At 37.3% G+C, this 24727-nt stretch overlaps 1 protein-coding gene across 6 annotated transcripts in view; it reads right to left on the reverse strand.

Moving 5' to 3' along the window:
• Positions 1 to 86: 86 nt before the first annotated feature.
• Positions 87 to 24727, reverse strand: part of LOC127571124 (transient receptor potential cation channel subfamily V member 6-like) — a 74898-nt gene continuing 50257 nt past the window's right edge. For 4 of the 6 annotated variants that reach the window (XM_052017197.1, XM_052017195.1, XM_052017198.1 and 1 more), the window contains 8 exons: positions 21357 to 21560; positions 14530 to 14616; positions 13007 to 13083; positions 9719 to 9884; positions 8915 to 8981; positions 7562 to 7830; positions 6951 to 7060; positions 87 to 2897 (listed from right to left, as the gene is read on the reverse strand). In XM_052017197.1, the coding sequence (XP_051873157.1) occupies positions 2723 to 2897; positions 6951 to 7060; positions 7562 to 7830; positions 8915 to 8981; positions 9719 to 9884; positions 13007 to 13083; positions 14530 to 14616; positions 21357 to 21560 (1155 nt within the window). In that variant the 3' untranslated portion in view covers positions 87 to 2722. The remainder of the gene's footprint in view (positions 2898 to 6950; positions 7061 to 7561; positions 7831 to 8914; positions 8982 to 9718; positions 9885 to 13006; positions 13084 to 14529; positions 14617 to 21356; positions 21561 to 24727) is intronic. The other 2 variants (XR_007956447.1, XM_052017196.1) reach the window with 2 other exon arrangements.

Genomic DNA, 24727 nt, shown 5'->3' on the forward strand with positions numbered 1-24727 from the left:
CACATTGTTGGTTAGTAATAGAAACAGAGTTTCAATCTGCTCTCAACATTTCAATGTGATCTGTCTAATGCCCTTTTTCCCTGTTCAGCCATCACTTTTTAATAAATGTCTCTCACCTAATCCTGTACTTTTTCAATCTTCTGCACACCATTGGTTTCACGTAGTGGGAGTCCAAGAGAAAGGGCCCCTTTAGTGAAGATGTTCCATTTAACTGAGTGGCCTCCCCCATATTTCTCTCCAACTTTTGCATTCCTCCTTCAGAGTGGAGAAACCATGATATATCTATTGTAAGAGCAGAACAAACACAGGAAGGTTGTAGGATAGGAATCAACTTATCAGCGGAGGTCATAAGCAATCTTTGGATGAACAACTGACTGCCAATGACGTGGCTCTACATAACTCACTATCCTGAGGTCCAGAGCAGAGAATATCACCTCTAATTCCAATCAAGATTAACCTCCAACACATTGACATGCCAAGCATAATATCAGCAATCTACAAGGTGAGGCATGGTTTTCCATGGGAGGTGCTTGCCTACAGTGGGCCAACTTTAGTTGCCCAGGGCTAACTGGAGGTGGTCTGGGATTATTGGATGTTGGGTACTGTTGGCATTCTGCCTAGGAAACAATGGCAGGTGAATTCCTGACAGCATCTTGTGCTGCTACAACTAAAAGATATTAGGAGGAAGGCATTGTCCCCATGGGATAAAGAGTTTTTCTGATGAAGAGAAGCTTCTTGTAGAGTCTGCAAACTCAGTCCCCAAGACAAACCAAGTAACCTTCTCCACCCTCCAGTCATTGCTCCTAACACACAATCGGCCAGGGAGTTCCTAGTAATGCACAGGTGCTTCACATACTAACTGTAACACATCAATGAATCAATCCTTGACAGTATTACTCACCACAACTACTTTCAGTGGCGTGAGGCTCACCCTGGCGTACCTTAAGAGGACATGAAATTTATTTTGGCACCAAGATGAAATGGGAATTCCTACACCTGAGAGTCAGCTTGAGCCACCTACTGGCAGGTTCTGCTTATGATGATCCTGTCAAGTCTCCTAACCCTATTGGATGTTTCTCCTGACTCCCATATCATGTTCCAAGGAGGTAATCCCTCATTCTTCCCTACAGCCTCTCTTGTAGAGGGCAAACATAGGATGTGATGCTGTCTGCCTGACTTTAGGTGCTGACAGCCTTGTCAGATCGGTTTGCAACAATGTTTTGGCCGTTACATTCAATCGACCTGGGAGAGAAACACACAGATCCTGTCTCAGACACCTTTCTGAGTGAAAACACTTTAACCTTCTTCCAGTCTTCTATTTTGACCAATTTTGCAGGTTTTTTTTGCAGGGAACCAAATGAACACTTTTAACCAAATACAATGATGACGTATTGTACCAAAAAGGAATCCAATCCAGTTTCAAAGCATTTACCTTTAGGGTTGTCTGCCAGTTCATTCACAGGGACTAATACATGATATCTCAAATGGTATATGATGAAAAATAATGGTAGCATATTATTTAAGAAAAACAAACTAACAACCAAGCCCTTAGATGAGATGAGCAAAATGATTTGGATTAAGCCTAATCATGTTTGAATTTGATATTTACAAATCCTCGCAAGACATCCGAATCTTCAATGCTTCGTGTTATTGACCATGCAAAAAGAAAATAACTGTTCAGAAAAGCAGCCATTGAATCAGTGTAGTTAGAATTGTCAGAGCCTACCTGAATTATTCCCATTGCCCATTTGCTCAGTTGTGCAAGTCATACTGTAGGTTTAATCAGATTGAAGACATTTTAGCATTTGGAATAAAACAATGTAAAATAACTTTGTACTTGATTCATACCTTTGCTTACTGTATTCAAACAGTTGGACGTGACACTTCAATTTGCAGCTTTAAGATTTGTTTGAATTTTCAGCAACTAGTTGCTGATAGTCACTGAATGTTTTTTCGTTCTTTCAGTAAAATTTTCTTTGAGGTTTATTATGGTACATTGTTTTACAACAGTCAGCAGCAGTGATACCCTTCCACTACAGTAGCATTCTGTACCTTATTTTAAAATACTGTAATTTTCACTTACTTACATTTCATATAAAAACTTCCATTCTTATTTTGTGCAGTAACATCCTGTATTATATTTCACAGATCATTTACAAGCTGTGATAGCAACTTCATACTGCAAGTAATTTTGTTATTAAAGTTTAGAGATTCCATCTAAAAACTGTTACGACAAGTGTGCTTTAATTTGTAGATGCACATAAAACACCCACTTAGCCCTGTTTTAAATTTGACTTATGTTGGTATTATTGTAGTTGTATTTCTTTGAAAGATTTCTACTGCAATCAATAAATATTAAGTCCCACTTTGCAATACCTTTGCAAATGACAAAAGATTTTCTAGTTACACTTGTACTGATTCTGGTATCTATTAAAGCGACTATCCAATCTTAATTATACAAATGATGCTAACTTATAACAAGCTGTAACAAAGGCTTTACCACATTCAAAAACATGTAGAATTTTGATTGATCTATTGAAATTCAACTCCACTTAAATTTTAAATGCTTCCTTGATGCAAGTATGTTACACCTGAAGACGATCTGTCCACTTTCTAAACAGATACTGGTCTTGAAGAAATGGATTGTACCACGGTTCATTATGTTCAGAAAAACAATTGTGTGTTCCTACAAACCAATGTCTCTAGAGTTAGTGATGAAAATTTACAGAGCAGCCATATCACTTGGAACATCATTCTTTTTAAGACTTTTCGATATGTTTTTGTGGATGAGTTTCCAACGATAGGCACTTCTGTTCTTTCTTGGGTGGGTTATATTTTCTTTCTCCTCATCTTCAGCCTTCTTCCTGGCCTTTTGATAGTCACTTCTTTCTTCAACCCTTTAAAAGTAAAAAATTGAATAATCCACATTAAGATGCAGACTAACAAAACTATTATTACTCATGTACCCAAACATTTTGGATCTTTTCCATGAGGCACAATTGAAGTACAGCTTTGTGAGCTCTATTTACAAATTTTGTATTAGAATATCCATGATTTTTTCCACTCATACTAAATGCATTTAAAGACTGGGGCAAGAAAATTCAGTTTTTCCAAATCATTGTTTTCCATCTCCAAAAGAGGTAATGGTTCCTTCAATTCTGCCTCCGATAAATTGAAGAGTAATTGATATGTTTTATAGCATTCTGTAGAGCTGAGAATAAGGCAATCATTTGGATGTTGCACAAATTGTCCGACATTTTCTGTTTGTTTAGAAGATTTAAGATGTTCAGATACCAGAAGCATTATTTCAGTGCAGTCTTGTTTCAGTGTTTGTGGCACAGATTTTCTATTCAGAGGCAAGCACCAATGCTTGCTTCTGACCTACAAATGAAGATCTTTTAGCATCAACTTGGGCTCTGAAGCTCACTCAGTCTACAAAGGCTAGGACCAGCATGTGAGAGGACTTAGCATGCACCAGGACAAGCCCCTCTCAAATCAGCTGGAAATAAAGATCTTGGATATGCAAGTCAAGCCAAGACCTTAGTTTCACCCTCAAAAATAGAAAATTCTGTTGTTTGTCTCTGGCATTCAGAAACATTAAAAAATATTCCTAAACTATTAAGTTTTAAATATTAATGTAAATACATATTAAACACAACATATATAACCAGAAGGGCAATTAAAATATTTAACTGAAAGTTTTTTAAAAATGTATGAATGAGCTCTAATTGTTGCTTTGAATTCAAATGAAAGGAGTCACCGTTCCAGCACAGGCTGTTGGGGCAAATTCCTCGGCGTAGATCCTGGGAAACTGACTCAACTTTATGTTCTGTCACTAAACTCTGAGGAGTCAAATGCACAAGTGTATTTTTGAAAAAGATTGTAAACCGATGGCAACAACTTCCAGGTTCTTTAAGTTGCTATCTAGAACATGAGAAAAGCATTGGTGGTTGCATGGGTAACTGCTGATGGTTCTGTGCAAAACCCTGGCCACGAGCTCGAGCTCAAGCTCACAGCCGTGTCACACATCTGAAGTTGAAACTTGCATCCTTGTATATGCCACGTATTGCAAGAGATCAACACAGGACCCACAATTATCTCTTTATCCTGCTGGTATAACAAGAAACATGCTCCTGCTCCTTGCAAAAGGCAGTTTAAACTTTGCTGTCAAGTCATTATTGTTAGGACTAAAAACCTTAGTTAAGATCTTTCCAAGCATTTCTTTGCAATTTATCTGAATTTTTTCATTCCTCAGTTCTCATTCTTTACTAAATATTTTACTTGTTTCCACTGTTCTTACTTCACAGAATCTCTTAATACTGACTCTCTATTTCTCTCGCATTACATTTCCTCTTTCATTCTATCTATCCATCTTGTTTTACTTGCACTCTCATTTCCTCTTGATTACTAGTTGCAAAAATACAGAACTTGCTATATTGAGAAATGATACTGGCTTAATCACCCAATCTATCCCATTTGTGTTGGCTTGATAAGAATTCAAATACTATTGAAATACCATCTGTGTTATCATATTCCTTAAAATTCAGAATAAACTGAAGATTTCATAAAAGGTCATTGAGTATTTTCTGTTTTTATTTAAGATGGTGACTTTGGTTATTGCTGAATGAATTGGAAACCTGATCTTGTATGTGTTTACCTATACATCTCCAACCCTCAGCTTCTAGTTTAGGAATGGAGACAAGAGACTGCAGATTCTGGAATCTGGAGCAAAAGTCTGCTGGAGGAACTCAGCAGGTTGAGCAGCACTGGGGGGAGGGAAGGGGGGAGAGGAGGAGGAGGAGGAATTGTAAAATTGATGTTTTAGGTCAGGAATAATGCAGGGTTTCAACCCAAAATGTTAACAATTCCAGTGTTTGACACAGATGTTGCTCGACCTGCTTAGTTCCTCCAGCAGACTGTTCCAATTTAGAAACCTGGTGCTGCTTCACCTTTAACTCCACTTCCCTGGATTGGCAATTTCAGGCCGTAATGTTCAGGAAAAGGCCCAAGTAAAACTTATTTTAAAAGTAAAATAGTAACATTGTACAGAAATATGCAGTGGAAAAATAGCGCTGCCATACGTGACTGATGGAAATGCAAAAACTGTTGCTCCATTATCTCTTTTTTGTTGAAGCAGACATTTTAACATCAAACTGATTGTTTTCAGTGCTCAAGAAACTGGTATATTACTGTTAAATTGTGACTAGCTAAGATGTGACACATTTCCAGCTTGCTTTTGCCAATCATCACTGGTAAGGCTAGCGTTTATTGCCTATTCCAAACTGTCCGTGATAAGATGGTGGTGAACCACCTTCTTGAACATATAGTGAAGTTAACTCCTCCAGTTCTGTTGGGTAGGGTGCCAATGAAGGGACATAGTGATGATGAAGGAACATTGATACAAGTCAGGATATGATACAACTTGGAGAGAAACTTGCAGGTGCTGATATTCCCATACATCCATTAACCTTAAGCTGCTGTCAAAGAAACTGACAGAAACCACCTTTAACATTTATTATCAAATGAAGGATCAATTGTTCTTCTCATTGCAACTAAACTACTGTACCTGGTTCACACATATCAAGCTATTTGTCTGCTCCAATACAGAAACTTCAGGAGCACAAAAGGGGAAATCCAAGATACCCTTGAGATGTCTGTATGAGAGCAGGCAAATGATTTGATAAACAGAAAGAATGTGCAAGCTCCACACACAAAGCACCAGGAGGTCAGGATCATACAGAGTTCCTGGAGCTGTAACACAACAGCACAAACTGCTGGATCACCCCATTACACTACTAAATGGAAAGGAAAGTTAAGCAGAATGTTCCAGGTATTTGATCCAATAGCACCACCAAATATGAAAGCTACTCCACCCATCGCTTTACAAATTGTGGATAGTCTCCAGGCAATTTTGATTTGAAAGGTACAGCTAATTAAAGAGAACTTCAAATTGCATTACTATTTCTGAAGATTTATAAAGACAAGTTAAAGCATAATTAAGCGTGTGTTCCCCCAAATAAATCTTATTTGCTTATTTGGTCATGTAGATACCTTCTAATAATTAGCAGCTGTAAGTTTTTTTTTCCCCACTCGAATGCAAGGTTTATCACAGAACTCCATTAGTTTCCAGAACAGGATAGGGAAAATGAAAAGAAAACATAAATCTAAATAGCAAAGAGAAATGCCAAATCTCATTGATGTGTTGGCACGTGGAGGGAAGGAATATTAATAACAAATAAGGAAGTAATACGATATTGAAAGATAAGGCTATGAAAGTTAAATCAATGCATTACAAACTGAATTAAATTAAATGGCAAATGACTGCATCGGCACCCACAAATATTTAATTGTCAATAGCAACATTGCCGACTTCAACAGGCATGACTATCCTACTCCAGATATTAAGGGCTTGTCTTGAATCCAGTCAATAAATTACACTAAACGCAAAGCAGGAATTTTGGTTTGTATTAATAGATCGTTACCTAGAGTTTTTGTATTCTTGTGGTTAATTTGTTTTAAAAGGAAACCTTTAAGAAAATTGATTTTAGATACTGGAGGAGATGATGAAATTTTTGTTTAGTTTGAATATTTGAATTTTGCATTCTAAAATACTTATAAACTTAATAGCTTTTTATGACGTGATTGTAAAACAAAAAAGATAAGCTATTTTGGTTTTAAACACTGATACTGATATCTCAAATGATATAGTATAGTATGTGCTATATCATTTGATGTCATTACTGTCTTTTATTGGGCTGTTGCACCAGCAATATTGATTATAAAAGAAGTGCACTTGATATCATAACAAAAGTGACCATAGAGTTTTCAGCAAAGAGAGAGACTGGCACTTTGCATTTTAAATACTGAACAACTTAGGTGAATAGTTCTCAATTAGCAGTTTTATTCAGCTAATATTCTAGAAAGTACTCATCATAGCTTTAAGCTTTTACCTTAAATACCACTTATCCACATTGAGGCCCAACAGACCTCCTGGTATTCCTGCTCTCGGCCACAGCCAGGCTGGCAGTCTCCTCTCAAGAAGAAGAGTGGTTGCAGCGATCTGAAATGACATTAAAACATAAAATAGTTTAATCACTGAAAAGATTAATCTGTGACCAGAATAAAGAATTTTAAATGGTATTGTGATTTTCTAGTCCTAGTACTGTAAATGCATCAGGCTATTTAATCCTTATGTCCAGAACTGGGTATTAGATCTATAGCACCAACACCACCAAATGATGTCAAATTCCTGCAAGTATGTTTGATTTACAGATAAAGTGTGCCCTGTTCTTTCCCCTTGAACCACAACTAATACACAAGTAAATCCTTGGATAGGAGGAATAATTCTCAAGTTATCTAATTGTTTCTTAACAAATTACAGGCCTACAGTATAGCTTTCAAAATTCTTACTGGAAATCTACTGAAACAGTAGATTAGGACCACCTGTCACAGTAATCTTATTAATGTTACACATAACTATACAGGATAATAAAAAAATTCTTAAAACTAAAAATTAATTAGAAATGAAATCATTTACTGTGAAAGGAAAAGTAGACACTACCTGAGCTTTCCAAAGCGACTTTCGTTCACTGACAACTCGATAATGAGTATCTCCCATTAAAGCGATGAAAAGATTCAGGAGAAGAACAAAGCCAAAACACATGTACACCATATAAAGGACAATGATAATATCAGGGATCTTGATGTCAGGTGGGCCAGGAAGTTCAGTGAGACCCATCATCAGCTGAAACAATGTGAAAATAGTGATGGTAAAATCCCTGAAGTACAAGTATGTATTTGGGTCCAAGGCTTGAAAATGAACATCGAAACCTATGATGGTTCAAATATAAACAAATTATTAAAAAATGAAATAAAACAACTAAATTTATGCAATAATTAGAGTAGACCAAGAAACCCATGAATTTGTCAATGTGTTGTGATATGCCTACTGTGAAAAATAGTTGCTAGATTTTCAAGACTTTCATTTTGATGTCAGCGACTAGCCACTGATTTGACCAGTCAGGCCTGAAATCGCCTGACTGAAAGTCACTGTACGCAGTTGCCCTCAACTCTCTACCTATGGATTGCTCAACATTTTATGAAAGGAGACCAAGAAAATAAGGCAGTTTTCAGAGATACCAGGAATCATTATTTAGATGGTTACACTGTCCATTATGTATAGCAACACATTAGCCATACTTTTACAACTTTCTGAGCTGCATCATTAATATCTATGATCTAGTTCCAATGCTGGACAGTCTCCACATATTAAGGTGAAATTATTTTTCATAGCTGCCTCACTAGGTTATTACTCTTGCAGTCTCCTTCTCCCATTCCAGACTCAACTGTTCTGAATATATTCCCACATAGGAAAGTAGATATTCTTATGGCTAGCAAGTCACTTCTTTACGTCATAAGTAAAAAAAACACAGCAGAACATAGTCAATACTTGAATCAAATGTCATGTGATACTACAAGTCAAAGCACGAGTGAGACCAGCAGCAGGCTTCAGATTGGGAAGGGAGTAACATGGCAGCAACTGCAGTTTTTTTTAAAATTCATATTCCAGTATTTCTAGTTACCTCAATAGTTATTCTTTTACTTTTTGTTCCATTTTGTGTTTACATTCCCTCATTAAAAATATCAGATCATACCTCCTGCAGTTTTCAGCTTTGTAATTAAATCTACTCAGACCTATTATTTCTCTCCTCATTGCCCAACCACCCCCCTTCCCACTTTTATTTTGAAGAGTGAGGTTTACCATTTCCTATTTAAACAAAAGACTGACTCTCAAAATGTTAACAAGCATTTTCTCTTTACTAATGCGGATGGTCTTGCTAGATATTCCCAGCATTGTTTTGGTTTGCTGATTGGTATGGTTTATTTCTACCAATATAATGCATATTTTACCCACCTGCACCAAATCCTATAATGACAATTATCAGAACGTAACAAAACCTCATAAGATCACCAAAGATCATCTAAAAAGAGAAAAATAGGAAAATAAGTTAATGGTTTCAGTCCTGCAATTGAATTGAGATGCATTTGAAAGTATTCCCAAAGCAGAATCAATTAACTTACAAAGAAGTTCTGATAAATCTGAGAATGGCACTGAAGGAAAGACTGACCTCATCATCAGCTTTACCATAATAGAAATTCTGACTCCCTCCATATACTTAGCTGATATAAGCAAAGTATATGATATAAGCAAAGTCCTATGGGACCATAAAATACCATACCTGGTTAAACCTAGCGCACTGTCCCCGATATTCCGCAGGGCTGTTAATTACAGACTCTGCAGTCCCAAATGTAGATCCAAAAACTAAATGCTAGCTTGAGACTAGTCAAATTAATTTCATGCAGAAGCCTTGGAGCCAGTGATGGGTTTTTGTTCCACAAGTTAAATCTCTAATTTGAACCCAACTTCATCTTTTGTCTTAAAATAGGCACTGTTTTCTTCTACTGTATTGTTTTATGAACATGTATCGATAAAGATGGAAATGGGAATGTTTAAAAATATATAGCATTTTTATCGGTTCTCCATTTCTTGAAAATAGAAAATAAAGGACATCTAACAAATATCAAAGTCAAAACACTAATTTGTAAGTAAGTCAGTGTTTCCCAATGCAATCATACAATCTTCAAATAAAAATAAATACTGGACCTGTAAAAAGGAACATTCAAATTGATTCTTGACCAAATAACAAAATAAACTAACCTTTTGTATCATGATACACAGGGGGCCAAGCAACTTGAATCCACGTGCAAAATAAAGAACATTACACCAGGCGCTTATCAGTGCATACGCCATTATAACAGTTTCCCATTCATGGTTCAAAACTCTTAGTATCATGGTGATTAAAATAAAGCAAGCATAAACAATCCTGGAAATCAAAAGTAGAAACAATTTTAACCTATGGTAAAAACAGAAATACTCTTACATTATATAACTGTTGTTACTCCAGGGGGTGTTTTTCACTAAGGCATATAAGACTTTGTTACCAAGTTGGCTCAGTAAAGCTCAGCACGAACAGGGTAGTCAGTGGTCAGTTTTTTTTTTCCAAGTTTATTTTCTGGGATCTCAGCATCTCCGGCATTAGCAGCATTTATTGCCAATCCCTAACTGCCTTCCAGAAGATGGTGATGATCCACCTTCTTGAACTGCTGCTTTTGTTCTCGTTAGGGTATTCCAATCGTGCTGGTTCCAGGATTTAGATCAATTAAGAACTGGTGATACATTTCCAAATCAAGATGGTTTTGTAAGTATCAGGTTTCATCATCCTCTGTGGCAGTTGAGTGTACAGGTTTAAAAAGTGCTGTTGGGGTTGCCTACAAACCACACAGTTTTGTAGATGGTTACACACTGCAACCACCATGCACAGCTAGTGAGCGAATGAACGTTTAGGATAGTGGATTAGGTGCCATTCAAGTGGGCTGCTTTGTCTTGAATTGTGTTGTTCTCCTTGAGAATTTATGGAGCTGCACTCATTCAGGCAAGTGGAAAGTATTACCAATCTCTGACCTGTTCTAGTAGCCATGGCATTTGCGTGGCTGGTCCAGTTGAATTTCTGGTATTGTGACCGCCCCCCAGGATGTTGTCAGTGGGGAACATGGCAATGGTAATGCTACGTGCAGAAAGTGTTAGTGGTTAGACTCTCACTTGATGGAGATGGTCAATGCCTGGTATTTTTATAGCATAAATGTTATTTGTTAACTTATTAGACCATGCCTGAAGGTTGTTGAGGCTTTGCTGTGCCCTTCATTGGCTGAGGAGCCGTGAACAGAATTGAACATAGTGCAATCATTACAAGTATTCTGACTTCTGACCTTGTAAAGGAAGGAAAATCATTGATGAAGTAGGTGAACGTAGAACATGGAACACTGCAGCACAGTACAGGCCATTCAGCCCACAATGTTGTGCCGACATTTTATCCTGCTCTAAGATCTATCTAACCATTCCCTCCCACATAGCACCCAATTTTTTTTTAATCATTCATGTGTCTATCTAAGAGTCTCTTAAATGTCCCTAATGTATCTTCCCCCACAACCTCTGCCGGCAGTGCGTTCCACGCACCCACCACTCTCTGTGTAAAAAACTTACCCCTGACATCCCCCTTATACCTTCCTCCAATCACCTTAAAATTATGTCCCCTCGTGTCATACTGGGAAAAAGTCTCTGACTGTCCACTCAATCTATGCCTCTTATCATCTTGTACACCTCTATCAAGTCACCTCTCATCCGCCTTCTCTTCAAAAAGAAAAGCCATAGCTCACACAACCTATCCTCATAAGACATGTTCTCCAATCCAGGCAACATCCTGGTAAATCTCCTCTGCACCCTCTCTAAAGCTTCCACATCCTTCCTATAATGAGGCGACCAGAACTGAACACAATACTCCAAGTGTGGTCTGACCAGAACTCTATAGAGCTGCAACATCACCTCGCGGCTCTTGAACTCAATACCCCGAGTAATGAAGGCCAACACTCCATACACCTTCTTAACAATCCTTAATGAGATAGTTAGGCCGAGGATACCACCCTAAGGAATTCCTGCAGTGATGTCCTGGGGATGGGATGGTTGGCTTCCAAAAATCAAAAACACCGTCTTTTGTACAAGGTGTAACTGTTTACCCTTTGATACCCACCGACTTCACTGGGGCATCTTGAAGCCACAGCTGGTTAAACCCGAGTCGCTCTCACCTCACCAATGGAATTTCAGCTCTTTCATCCATGTTTGACCATGGACATGATGAGGTCTGGTTCTGCCTACTTCTCTCTATCCAGAAATGATCGCGTCTCTGCCGGGAGCTGACAGCCTCCTCTTGAATACCAAATTGGGAAAGAGCAGGAGAGGGCATGACAGTTCTGGTGCAGCTTAGCTGCTAGTGTAATGATTGCAGTATCTGGCAGACTTTTTGGAGAAATCTGTTCTCTTTAAGTTTTGCTCCTGGTCACATCAATGCAGGAGAAGTAGTCAGAACTCTTCTCTCCCTTCTCCTTGCACCTCTCACATGTTACTCTACTCTGCAAACCCTTTCTTCCTCCTCACAGCCATGCTGGAGGCAAATGTGTCCATGGCTCCGTAAGTCAACAGAACTGATGGAGCCCTGAATAGAAATTCAACCTGAAGTCAAAGCACTGTTTCACAGATTCCAAAACACTAGTGTTATCCAACAATAAAAATTCCAGTATATCTGTACAACCCACTCTGCTACAATTAACCTTGCAAGTTATTGCAGATCCCTTTAACCAGAACAGGCAGATTTCCCACACAGATGATTGCTACAGTCCACTTTCGCAGGCTGGTTATCAAATTGGCAATAGACAAGATTGATGTCAAAATCTGCCTACTTTCCACACCTCTTATGTAGATAATTGATGCATAAACTACTGCCCAATCAATTTCCCAGTAATGCAAGGCATGCTTAAAATGCACACTCACAATTCATGCCTGAAATAGGAAGCGATGGGTATATGAAGCCTACTCATCACAGAGTGCACTCTTTCAAGTGTTATTCAGTTACAATTCTCATTTTCTCCATGTAGTTCAGGTGCACACAGCAATGGATATTTTCAATTGGTTTATACATTTTGCATGTTAAATGAGCTTAATATTTTTAGAACACGCTGATTTACCATTGTTATTATCTAATTTAGCCACCACTAAATCGCTACGTACCATTACTTTCACGTAAGCAGTCCAAGCCGTATTCCTTAATTCAGCAGAAGGAAAACTGACCTTTGTAATCATTTTGTTACTTGAGCAACAATAAATACCTTGTTTATGAAAATTTTAATTAAGTTCTAATGGACTACTATTACTACTATTCTCAGGCTCTGTATTGATTTTAATTCATATAAAGTTCTTAAAATGGTACTATTACACAATAGTTTAAATTGTTGCAAAGGCAAAATAACGTTATTCAGCAAAAATCTGTAATGCACCACAACAGATTTTGAAGCAACAAAGAAGATGTAGATGAAGGTTAAAACAAACACGGCTTACATTGTAATGTGAAAAGGACCTCCAGTTACCGTGTTTCCAAAATACTTTGCAGGCCCTATGTGAATCAAGCGTGGAATCTGTGAAGATAAGGAGCTGATAGTTTAGTTTTACTTTGGAGAAGATAATGAATCTGCTCAGGTAAAATATTCGTTTTTTTTATTATAAACTTGTTACTGCATTTCTAGATATAGCAAGCAAAGTAATAGAGATTATAATCCATGGTACTGTTCCTCAGAGCTGAGGTTGTTCATGAAAACAAATCCAGCAGCCAAAGCACTTTCACTGGTAACAATTTTCATGCATACTTTAGCACCATTTTGCCTTTGCAGCTGAGAACATATTTCTCTTTACACCTTTACAGTATTGTTTTTTTTAATTTATTTGAAAATACATTGTGTCATAGTGTACATGACTATTCTAGTCAGTGTTTTATGAAAATTATTTGAATGTGAATAAAGAATTTGAGTAGGCCTTAAAGAACATTGCAGCACTATGGATGAGGTGTAAATTATTTGCCTGTTAAGACAGGTGCTAAAGCTCCTGGGGAACTATTTCAAAAGGGAATTTTCCATGTATCTGTTCCTTATGGCTACCATGAATGTCATGATTGGCAAACTTTGTACTAATCCAGGAGAAGAAATTAAATATAGCACCATTTGATGTCCTTTGGGGGGAAAGAAGTCATTTTGGATATGAATTTCAAATTGGAATGAATTTATTTTCTGAAAAAATGAAGCATGAGCAAATGGTTAGGAAGCAAGGTGAGAGGACGTATGCACAGTTGTGTTAATCTGTAATACTTTGTCATGCTCCAAATAAATTCTTTGCAAGATATTGCAGTTGGTTCAATACCTTGAGTCTATTTAATTTGAGGTCCTGTTCTTTCAAAGAAAGTTTCTGTTGGTGTAAAAACCACGACACAAATAATATGCCAAAATTAAGATAATTACATATTATATGAAGTACAGATGCATGTAGCACACTCATTCTGATCATAACTCATTCTCAATCCCAAGGAACTAATTAAGTATTTTAATTTTATTACTAGTTACAGTACATAGCATTACACAAGGTATGGCTTTATCTCAGCACTCCCAAACAATATTAAAATAGATTTACAACTGAGAACAAAGGAAACAAATAATTTAATAAAACGAATTTTTAAGAAGTGGCAAAAGATGCTTTAACATCTTCCCATGCAATTCTAAGAAGAAAACTCAATGCATAAGAGTCAGCACAAACCAAAAAGAGCACCACACGGTCAACATGTTACTGCTGATCAATATAGCTAGACAATTTCCAACAGTCTTTCGATATAGATAACTTGGAATCATATTTACGAAAATTACTAACATTTCCAAAATGAAAGTATCAACATTTCCATAATAAATAAAACAGTTTTTCAGACTAGCTGCTCATAACTGTGGTCCATTCATGTAAGAGTTTTCAAAAACATAATAAAATGTGGAAATTTTCAGCTTTTGACAGCATGGTGATGTGAAATTTTATAATGTTCAATGTACCTCTGTGACTAGGATCAGAACAGCTCCCACAACGGTCAGAATTTCTCCTGCCAAGCGAGCAAAATCTTCAGCTGATGCATAGGCTTCCTGGAAAAATGAATGTGTATGGTAGAAAAACATTCTACATTTGACTCAGCACTATAAATGCTCGCAGAGATTAAATCTAGTTAGTAGGATTAGTTGTAGTTATTTTAGTATCTTTTTTAAGCATTTTTTCTGGCACATTTTTCAAAAGTTTCCCCAAAAAGAATTTTGATGAAATTAATTTCAAGTCGGAGACCAACAGCAGATGGCAAATGGATAATAACTAAATAATAACATTCTGAATTGTGACAATTTTATATTCATGAGATCAATGGTAAAAGGTTTATACATTTCTCACATATAATTTGTAAATAGAATGCAGTGTGGGCTAACAGTGTGTCATTTTCTTGTGTAAGTGCTAATTTCATGTACAGTACCAGGGAAGCAAAATTCTTAATCCCTGCTACTCTTGGTAAAAGAAATAAAAGTCCGAGGTGCTGGTGCAGTATAGCTAAAAATAATTTGTGCAAACCCTCATATGAAAACACCAGCAAGGGCAATGTGGGTCCCTTACAGACAGAGGCAGAGAAGTTTGTAATGAGGAATAAAGAAATCACAGGGGAATTAAACAAATACTTTGAATCTGCCTTCAAGGAACAAGATGCAAAATAGCTCCCAAGGATACTGGAGAACCAGGGGTCTAGCACAAATAAGGACGTGAAAGAAATTGGTATTAGTAAAGAAATACTACTTGAAAAGTTAGCAGGCATGAAAATTGATAAATTGCAATGCTTTGATGATCCACATCCCAGAGTTTTGAAAGTGGTGACCATGGTGATGGTAGTTGCACTGCTTACCAACTTCCAAAATTCTATAGATTCTGGAATGGTAAAATGCTTTCTACAAATTCAAAGGTTAGCAACAATGATCCCACTATTTAAGAAAGGAGGGAGAGGCAGGGAACTATCAACCTGTTAGTCTGGTGAAAATGCTAGCACCTATAACAAAGGATGTGATATCAAGATGATCATACCATGACTGTGCAGAATCAATGTGGATTTATGAAAGGTAAACCATGTTTGGTTAATCCATTGATATTCTTTATAGAAATGAGAGGAACCGTTGGATATGATGTATTTACATTTTTTTTAAAGGAGGCATTCAATAAGATCTCCCACAGATTGTTGAACAAGGTTAGAGCATGTGGAATGGGTGGTAATAGGGTCATAGAGCTATACAGCACAGAAACAGGTCCTTCAGCCCAACTCGTCCATGCAGACCAACGTGCCTTCCCGAGCTAGTCCCATTTGCCTGCATTTGGCCCATATACCTCTAAACCTTTCCCATCCATGTACTGTATCTGTCCAATTGTCTTTTAGGCAGTGTAATTGTACCCGTCTCTACCACTTCCTCTGGCAGCTCGTTCCATATACCAACACACTGTGTGTGGAAAAACTTGTTCCTCAGGTCCCCTTTAAATTGTTCCCCTCTCACCTTAAGCCCATACCCTCTAATTTTAGACTCGCCTACCCTGGGAAAAAGACTGTGACAACTCATCTTATCAATGTCCCCCATGATTTTATAAGTCTCTACAAGGTCACTCTTCAGCCTCCTTCAATCCAGTGAAAACAGTCCTAGCCCATCCATTCTCCTGCAATAAACTATCATGATTGAAAGTTGGTTAACAGATCGAAATCAAAAATTAGGAGTAACTGTGTCCTCAGGTTGGCAGGCTGTAACTACTGGGGTACCACAGGGATCGATACTTAGTTTGCAAATATTCACAATTCACATCAACAACTTTACAGTGAGAAGTAAATGTTGCTTTTCCTAGTGTTCTAATGGCACAAAACTAAAATGGGAATATGGGTAGCGATGAGAAAGCAAAGAAGCTTCAAGGGAAAACAGACAAGCTAAATAAGTGAGTAGCAACAGAGCAAATGGAATATAGCATGGAAAGGTATGAAATTATCCAATTTGGAACAAAAATAGAAGAGTGGAGTGTTTTTATCCAAATAGGTTGAGAATTTGGGAAATGTTGGTTAGGGGTCCCAGGTGCCCTATACACAAGTCACTGAGAGCTAACATACAGGTATATCAGACAATTAGGAATCAAAAGATATGTTGGCCTTCACTGCAAGTCATTTGAGTACATGAGTAAATAAGGCTTGCTACCAGTGCACAGGGTCTTGGTGAGACCACCCCTGGGGTATTGTATACAATTTAGATTTCCTTGCCCAAAAGGATATACTTCCTACAGAGGGAATACAGTGAGGATTCACCAGATTGGTTCCTGGGATAACAGTTCTGTTGTACAAAATAAGATTTGAGCAGACAAGGCTTATATTCTTTGAGATTAGAAACATGAGGGGTAACCTCATTAAAATGTACATATTTTCACAAGACTCAACAAGGTGGATTTAGGGTGAAGACATTGCTGCAGGCTGAGGAGTTTTGAACAAGGGCCAGCTTTAGAACCATTCTGAGTTTCTGCTTAATTCAGAGATTTAATTCAACAATTATCACTAATATCCAGACACTAAACCACTTTGGATTGAAATGTTGCAAGAATTTCTCCACTCAAAGAATGACGAAGCTTTGGAAATTTCCAGAGGGCTGTGGAGGATGAGTCATTGATTGCAATCAAAATAGAGATCAATAGATTTCTGGATATTAGACAAATTAATGGATACAGGGATAAAACAGGGAAATGGCATTGAGCTAGAAGCTCAGCAATCATCTTCTTGAATGACAGAACAGGCTAGAGGGGCCTAACAATCCACTCCTGCTCCTATTTCTTATGGCTTGTGTCCTCTATTCCTTTGCCACACCACTACCAACATATCCATCCCAACCACCAAAACATTTCCCCATTCAAAAATGTGTTACTGTATATTACTAACATCCCTAGTATCTGGACAATATTTATCGTTCACTGAAGCAGATCATTTGATCATTATACCACTGCTCTTTATGGGAAAATAATTCATTGGGTACAAAGTGATTTGGGCTAAGATTTTGAAAAGCGCTATATAAATCTAAGTTTTTAAAAATTATTTCCTTTAACAAAGAGGAAAGTTAATTATTTGTCTGTTGAATTCATTAATAAAGAGCTTGCAATGTCAGATACAAGTTAGTAAAATTATTGAATGGAAAGATTCAGAAATATTACCACCACAGTAACCAACAAATAGTAATTTTTGTCTGACATTTGGATATTAGTGATTATTTCTGAATTTCTCAGAATTAAATGGAAGGAGAGGGTAGTTCTAAAGCACAAAGGTCAATTTGCAAGAACTGGTACCCCCAATTCGTGGCAACATGATCAAAATGGTACAAATGCAGAGGCTCGAGTTTGGGAGGTGGACAGTTTGAATTCCCAGGAGACATTTGTCAGTTTCATGCTCCAATTCCAAGAGTCAATAATTTCAACCTGGTATTAGAAGCTAATGGCAAGGACCCTGCAGAAACATAGGGGTATCAGTTTTAAATATGGGAGATCAAACTCATGTGCGATTTAACTGTTAGCATGAACTACTTTGTTCCACCTGTCTCATTACTACCCATAGTTAAAATCAAACTGGTATTCCAGACATGAGCCAATATTTATTATCTCTTGGTTTCTCAAAATCTACTCAGAAGCCACTTGCTTTCTTACAAGCTTCATTTAAAGTCCTCCCTATTCAGTTTGCAGTTTGTTTGCACACATTACATCAGCTTAAGTTGCTGCTTCTGCTAAATAACATCTGTATTCCCATACTTCTTTGCCCCTCTGTTCAGTCTTATTTCTCACATGCAAAAAATATGCTCTGCCTGTATTTCCCACCAAAATAATTTCACAGTTCTTATGCTGAATTTTATTTGATTAATGTTATTTCCACTGAAATTACGTTTCCAAATTATTATCTACACCTGACCTTCCTTCCTACTCCACCTATCAATTATGCATAACTTTCAAATGGTCACACTATATCTCCAATTTCTGATTGTAAAGCAGTTAACTATACAGTAGCTAGCAATGGCTCTTTCAGAAACCACCCACTGAACAACACTTTCTACTTTCTGTGATGTAGCCATGCTTCACTGAACCATGTGCCTAAACACATCTTTATACAGCTTATTAAATACAATCTTACATACAACATCTGCTAATTTTGTCCTTCCAACATCTGCTTAATTAATCAAGTATCTCCTTGCAATCTACCTTAATTGTAGCAATATCCATCTTGATGTAATATTGGCATTGTTAGTCTTTTCAGAGGGCCCACCTTACTAACAACATACCCAGCCCACCAAGATGCTTATTCACTATTTCTGTCATTTCAGTGTCTCTGCTGAGTTTATAACTTTTAATCACTCTGTGGCTCCACCCCAATTTTAATTATCAACTTGTTATTCTCACATCTATATTATACTTTATCATGTTTTTTCTTTTGTTATTTTCATTTCATATTTCCTTATCTTCCAACTTTAATGGCTTTCCTTTTTTTCCTCCTTTACTATTTATGTACTGTTCATGTGCCTTTTCTTCAGAAATAGCTTGAACATAGATACTTCAGAGAGCATCATATTTCTGTAAATTCTAAACTATCTGTTAATAGCCTGTTTATGTTCTTCTGCCCTCTCCCTGACTTTTCCTAACAGATGGTTATTTTTCCTGTTGTGATATAACCAGAACCTCCCTCTTGTCTATGTTCACACAATCGATACAATTCTAACTGGAACCCACTAACCAGTGCGTCAGGATCAGAAATAAGTATTTACTGTCATTTTTTGCTGTCTTTCAATTGCCAATCCATCCATTGCCTTTATGCCATGGATCTCAATTTTTTCAACCAAATTCTTATAGGAAACAAGATTTGATGTTTTCCTTTTCAGTACCTTCATTTGTATTTGTTTTATCTGTTTTATTAATTAGCCAAACATGATGCAGACTGCTCAAATCTATGTTGATTATTTCCAATGAATCCACACCATTTTATGCACCAATTTATTTTGCCCGTGTTTATAGTCTTGTGTAATTTTGTTACTATAAGCATAAAGGGATGCCTTTGCCTTTTGAATGGAAACAGGGTCTATCAGTCCCATGGCAACACTCTTGGAAGGTACCTAATTTTGAAAAGTCACATGTCCCTCTACTACTCTCTCACTAAATACCTTCATTTTTCTACTAGTCCTCTGCATATATTTTTAGTATCCTCTCTCTCTAAAGAGTCATCACCCTTTGTACAATAGAATTTGCATAAGTATATCATTTTCAGAATGAAGGTATTATTTCAGTCCCTTTTCAACATAAAGCTTAAAACTTTCAACCACAGGGCCAACAACAGAAAAACAGTCATGGCAATAAAACAGGAAAGATTCTGTGAAAACATCAGTGGGGTATCCTTGCTATAATTACATTGTTTTCTACTGACTTTTGCCTGTCATCAAGCAGATAATGCCATTGCAGAACTACTGGACATTTCAACATTTGTACCAATTGAGTAATTTGCCAGATAGTTGAGAAGTATTAAGAAGATACTTTATTGGCGATTCATTGTACTTTTGTCCTGTTAACTCAGAATCACTTTCTTGGGTAGTGTTTCTAAACTAGCTGTGATTTTGTTTATAGTTTGCATACCTCAACAGTAAAGCCAACACTTTACATACAACATGACAGACAGAAAAGTAATTGCTGCAGTTTTGCATTGATACCGTCCCTACCAACTATAAATTTAAGAGCACTTACAGAAGATTACTGATATTTTCAAAAATAGTAAGTTAAAAACAAAAGCTGAAACAGAACACCAGTAAATAGTTTAAAACATAAGGTGAAAAAAAATCAACCATGTACAGTGGGGCACAACTTCAACCAAGAGATGTATGACAAAAAGAAGAGACAAAGTACAATAAATAACTGGGAAGCAAATACAAGAACAAACTGAGAAAAAATAGACAATCAGAGAAAACAAAAGGAACACAAAGGATAATTTAACTAGGAAAGTGAAGAAGCACAAAGAAATACAGCAGTAGATTTTGATTCTGTTTTGTGTAAAATAGATAAGCATCAATGAGCAAATCATTTTACATCCCTCAGAATACTATTTTGGTGATTTGTATTTTAAAAACCACCCTGTCACACTATCACAGTAACTTAGAGTGAAAGAAACCGAAGATTAGGAATGAAAAGGGGACAATAATGTACAAGACAAAGGAACATGTACTGGAAAAATCTTCGATGGTTCATCACAGACACCAAACCAGCATCACTGGAAAAATATTTTGCTGAGAGAAAGGCAGTTGAAAAAACACAGAAAATGGAAATATTACTTGAGAGCTTTAAGAAAGCAATATTTAGAAATATTATTTTATAACCTTAGCCACAAATTCTTGTAGCCTTCTGGTAATAAAATTGTGTTTCCAAATCAACCTTCACCAGCCTGTAGCATTTTTTAAATTACTCTTTCAAATTATGTTTTACAAGGGTCCCTGCTGCTAAAAATCTGGATGCTATTTTGCATTGTCCTCCTTAATCTCCACATTGTACAATATTTAATTGAAAAGTAGCTTTGCAGTCCAATAAAATTTGGTTACTCACATGTGTTATGCCAACAATTGGGCTCTAAGTTTTACTAGTATAGATAAGTACAATGGTCAGCATGGACATGATGGGCCAAAAGGCCTGTTTCTGTACTGTAAGAATCTATGTGGGACAAGGTTAAGGAGTGGTAAGAAGTGATTTGAAAACAGTGAAGGTTGAGAAACTGTCCATCTTTTAGACACAATTGTGCAGATAACACATCTTGCTTTTTTGCCCTTACGTTTAGTGGTTTCGGAACCATAATGGTGATGTTGTCCCCATCAGGCCCAGCCGGCGTAAGAGGTCGATACACACAGCAGACAGTAAAAATGATTGTGTACAAAAAGTAAAGTGCGGTCCACAATAAGAAATATTTGAATCCATAATTAGTCCACTTATGATGCAGCACTTCTTTCACTGGGGTAATTTTTAGTAGCTTCCGGGCCTTTAAGAAGAACAAAAAAAAAGTTACCATTACTACTTGCAGTTTCACGAAGTTCTTTATACTTTGGCTTGCTTAGCTTCATAGAATGCACCTTAAATATCCAATAGCAATCTTGTATTTTTGCAACACCTTGAATTAGAAAAGTATTCCAATCTGGCTCTCAGAGAAGAGAAACACTGAACGTAAATATAAAAGTTAGCAGAGTGTTAAAAGACAAACTCTGAGGTGACGTAGCTGAGATGGGGAAAAAGGGAGAGGGCAAGGAGGAGGAGGGAGAGATAGTCAGTAGTGAGATTTGTGGATGAAGACAAAAATGTTGAAATTAATAAACTTGAATATTAAGCCAGTGCTGGTCAGCAGGGATTGGAATAATAGGCAATTTGGACAGATTGAAAATTTTCTGCCATCATTCCATGACCTAAAATTTATGAAGGATGGAATTTGGCTGGCCATTTAGTAGATTTGAAAATCAGCTTTGGAGATGGTGAAAAATGTGATTTGGTAGCACAAGCAACAAGTATGGGGCAGAGATAGTTAAGGGCGTGGGAATTAAGTTAATAAATGATTCATGAGATTTGAAGATCAGCTTAGAACCAAAGGTGAAAGAAGAGTTTGTTGATCTCATGCATTGTAGAGTTATTCAGTTCTATTTCAGTTTTGGAACTCAGATTTGTAAAGGTGTATTTTATGTTGCAAGTATTTACACAAGCTTATATCCAGAGAACGGTACAGTGGTATGATGGGAAGAAATTGCTTTTATACTCTAGACATTTATTATTTTTAAAATTTAAAAAACACCAACATTAAGTTTTACTATAAAACATAGCACATGCAGTATATGTGTTGTAAGACAGACTTGCCAAACAGTTAATTATGTGTTATGGATTAGGTTGCTATTTGGTGAATGTCCCTTTAAGACATAGTACAGTATTTTGTGTGTGTGTGTGCGCGCACACGCGCGCGCGGCGTTATTACAACAACAGGAGGAGATAACGACATGCTGACGTTTTTGGTTCAGTCAGAGTCAGGAAGGAGAGAGAGGAGAAAGAGAGACACTGCCTGCTGATCTCTGTATCGATGGATGAAAAACAATAACTGTGTCTGTCACTACAATCCACGTATGGAATTTTAGAATAATCCAGTGGAGTCCACTTTGTCGTTAACCTGTAGAAGGAAACAGGTATTTGTGTGGACGGCCACGTCTCAAAAGTCCTTCGGGGTGGCAGATACTTAGGAACAAAGCGTGGAGATCATCAGTGACTGAGGTGTCGTATGGGTTCCATTGTGGAACATTTGGATTTTGTAATGTCTCTATTTTCTCTCTACATTTTCTCTTCAGTCAACGGTGGTTTTGCAAAAGCCTTTGCTCACGTTTCACCTTATGGCTTGCTGAACTGAACTTTGAGAACTATTCCTGGACTTGAAGTTTGGGAATTTGCCACACACACACATTTCGGGTTTAGTTTTTTTGGGGGTTAATATTTAATATCTAACATTTTTACTTTTAACAGTCTAACATTTTTACTTTTGCTTTTCTTATTATCATAAGTTATTAATAAAATAGTTTCTAACACTTATACATGACTCAGTGTGTTTCTTTTGTTGCTGGTATGTAACATATGGTACTGCAGCTGATTATTTAGAACAGACACAAGAATAAAATGCTGGTTCAAACTGGAAATGTTTCATTGTTAATAATCCTGGTGAATCACAGTTTTAAAATTTATTGCCTCTATAACAGTGCTCAAGTTCCAAACAGAAGTCACAAGCGAATTCTGGAGAGGTTAACCTCAGTCACCAAGCAATCTCTCTGTGACCTGACGACCTGGTTGAAATAAAGCTGATCCAGAGAAATATGCAAGATAAATAAAGCAAAACTTCTGGCAGGGAACCAGATATCTCTATGAATGATTTTCTGATGAAATCAACTCCAACAACTCGATGAGTGGGAATGAGTTCACTTCCCCAAATCAGACTCTTAGGGTCTCAGTTGGAGTCCCCTACAAAATCTCCACAGTCAGAAGATCAACTGTCAGACATTCCTCAGTGTGCATTTTGGTCACCCATCCTTGAGCTTTTTAATTAAAAAGGTTAGCATTAATTTAACTACATACCAATCCTCAAAGCTACTGTAGTTTCCAATTTCTAACATTTTATGAAGTCTATAAAATATAATGAAGACTTCAAAGTTGAGTAGGAGGGCAGAAGCAAAATGACCATCCCGCAATTTGATTCTCTTACAAATGAAGCATCAGGAAAATTAGGTGGAAGCCTTAATGACTTCACTCCTACCTTATTTGCAGGGTCTTTGAATCCTCACAACAGTTCTGCAAAGATCTGTGGGGGGTCATTGCTGGGAACAACCAACCAATAGTTCCTGGTTAATCAATAACTTGTTCTCAACCCCGTTTTCAATTCCCTCTCTGCCCTTGCTCCCCTTCACCTTTGCGACCTCCAATAGACCTACAATGCTCTGAGAAAACTCTGCTCCTTCAACACTGATCACTTTAGCTTTACTAAATTAAATCAATCTGCCTCTCCGAGATACAATTTAACAATTATTTTGACTAGCTTTTGGACCGCACTGGACAGGCCATTCGGCCGACTATGTTGTGCCGATCTTGATGTCAATTTGTACTAAACATCCTTCTCCTGCGTATTATCCATATTCCTCCATTCCCTTCATATTCATATGTCTATCTAAAAGCCTCTTAAACTCCACCAAACTGCCTGCTTCCCCTTGTAACCCATTCCAGGCACCTACCACTCTCTGCGTAAAAATACTTGCCCCTCACGTCGCCTTTAAACTCTCCTCCTCCCCCCCCCCCCACCCCACCCCCACTACCACCAACCTTAAAAGCATGTTCTCATGTTCTCTGGCGTTTGACATTACTACCTTGGCAAAAAGATTGACTGTCTACCCCATCTATGCCTTTCATAATTTTAAAAAACCTCTATCAGGTCTCTCCTCAGCATCCGACACTTTAGGGAGAACAACCCAAGTTTGTCCAACCTTTCCTTATAGCTCATACCCTCTAATCCAGGCAGCATCCAGGTGAACCTCTTCTGCACCCTCTCCACAGTCTCCACATCCTTCCTATCATGGGGCAACCAGAACTGCAGACAATACTCCAAGTGTGGTCTGACTAAAGTTTTCACAGTAAATT

This window comes from Pristis pectinata, chromosome 6, assembly GCF_009764475.1.
Source record: "Pristis pectinata isolate sPriPec2 chromosome 6, sPriPec2.1.pri, whole genome shotgun sequence".
NCBI classification, from domain to species: Eukaryota; Metazoa; Chordata; class Chondrichthyes; order Rhinopristiformes; family Pristidae; genus Pristis; species Pristis pectinata.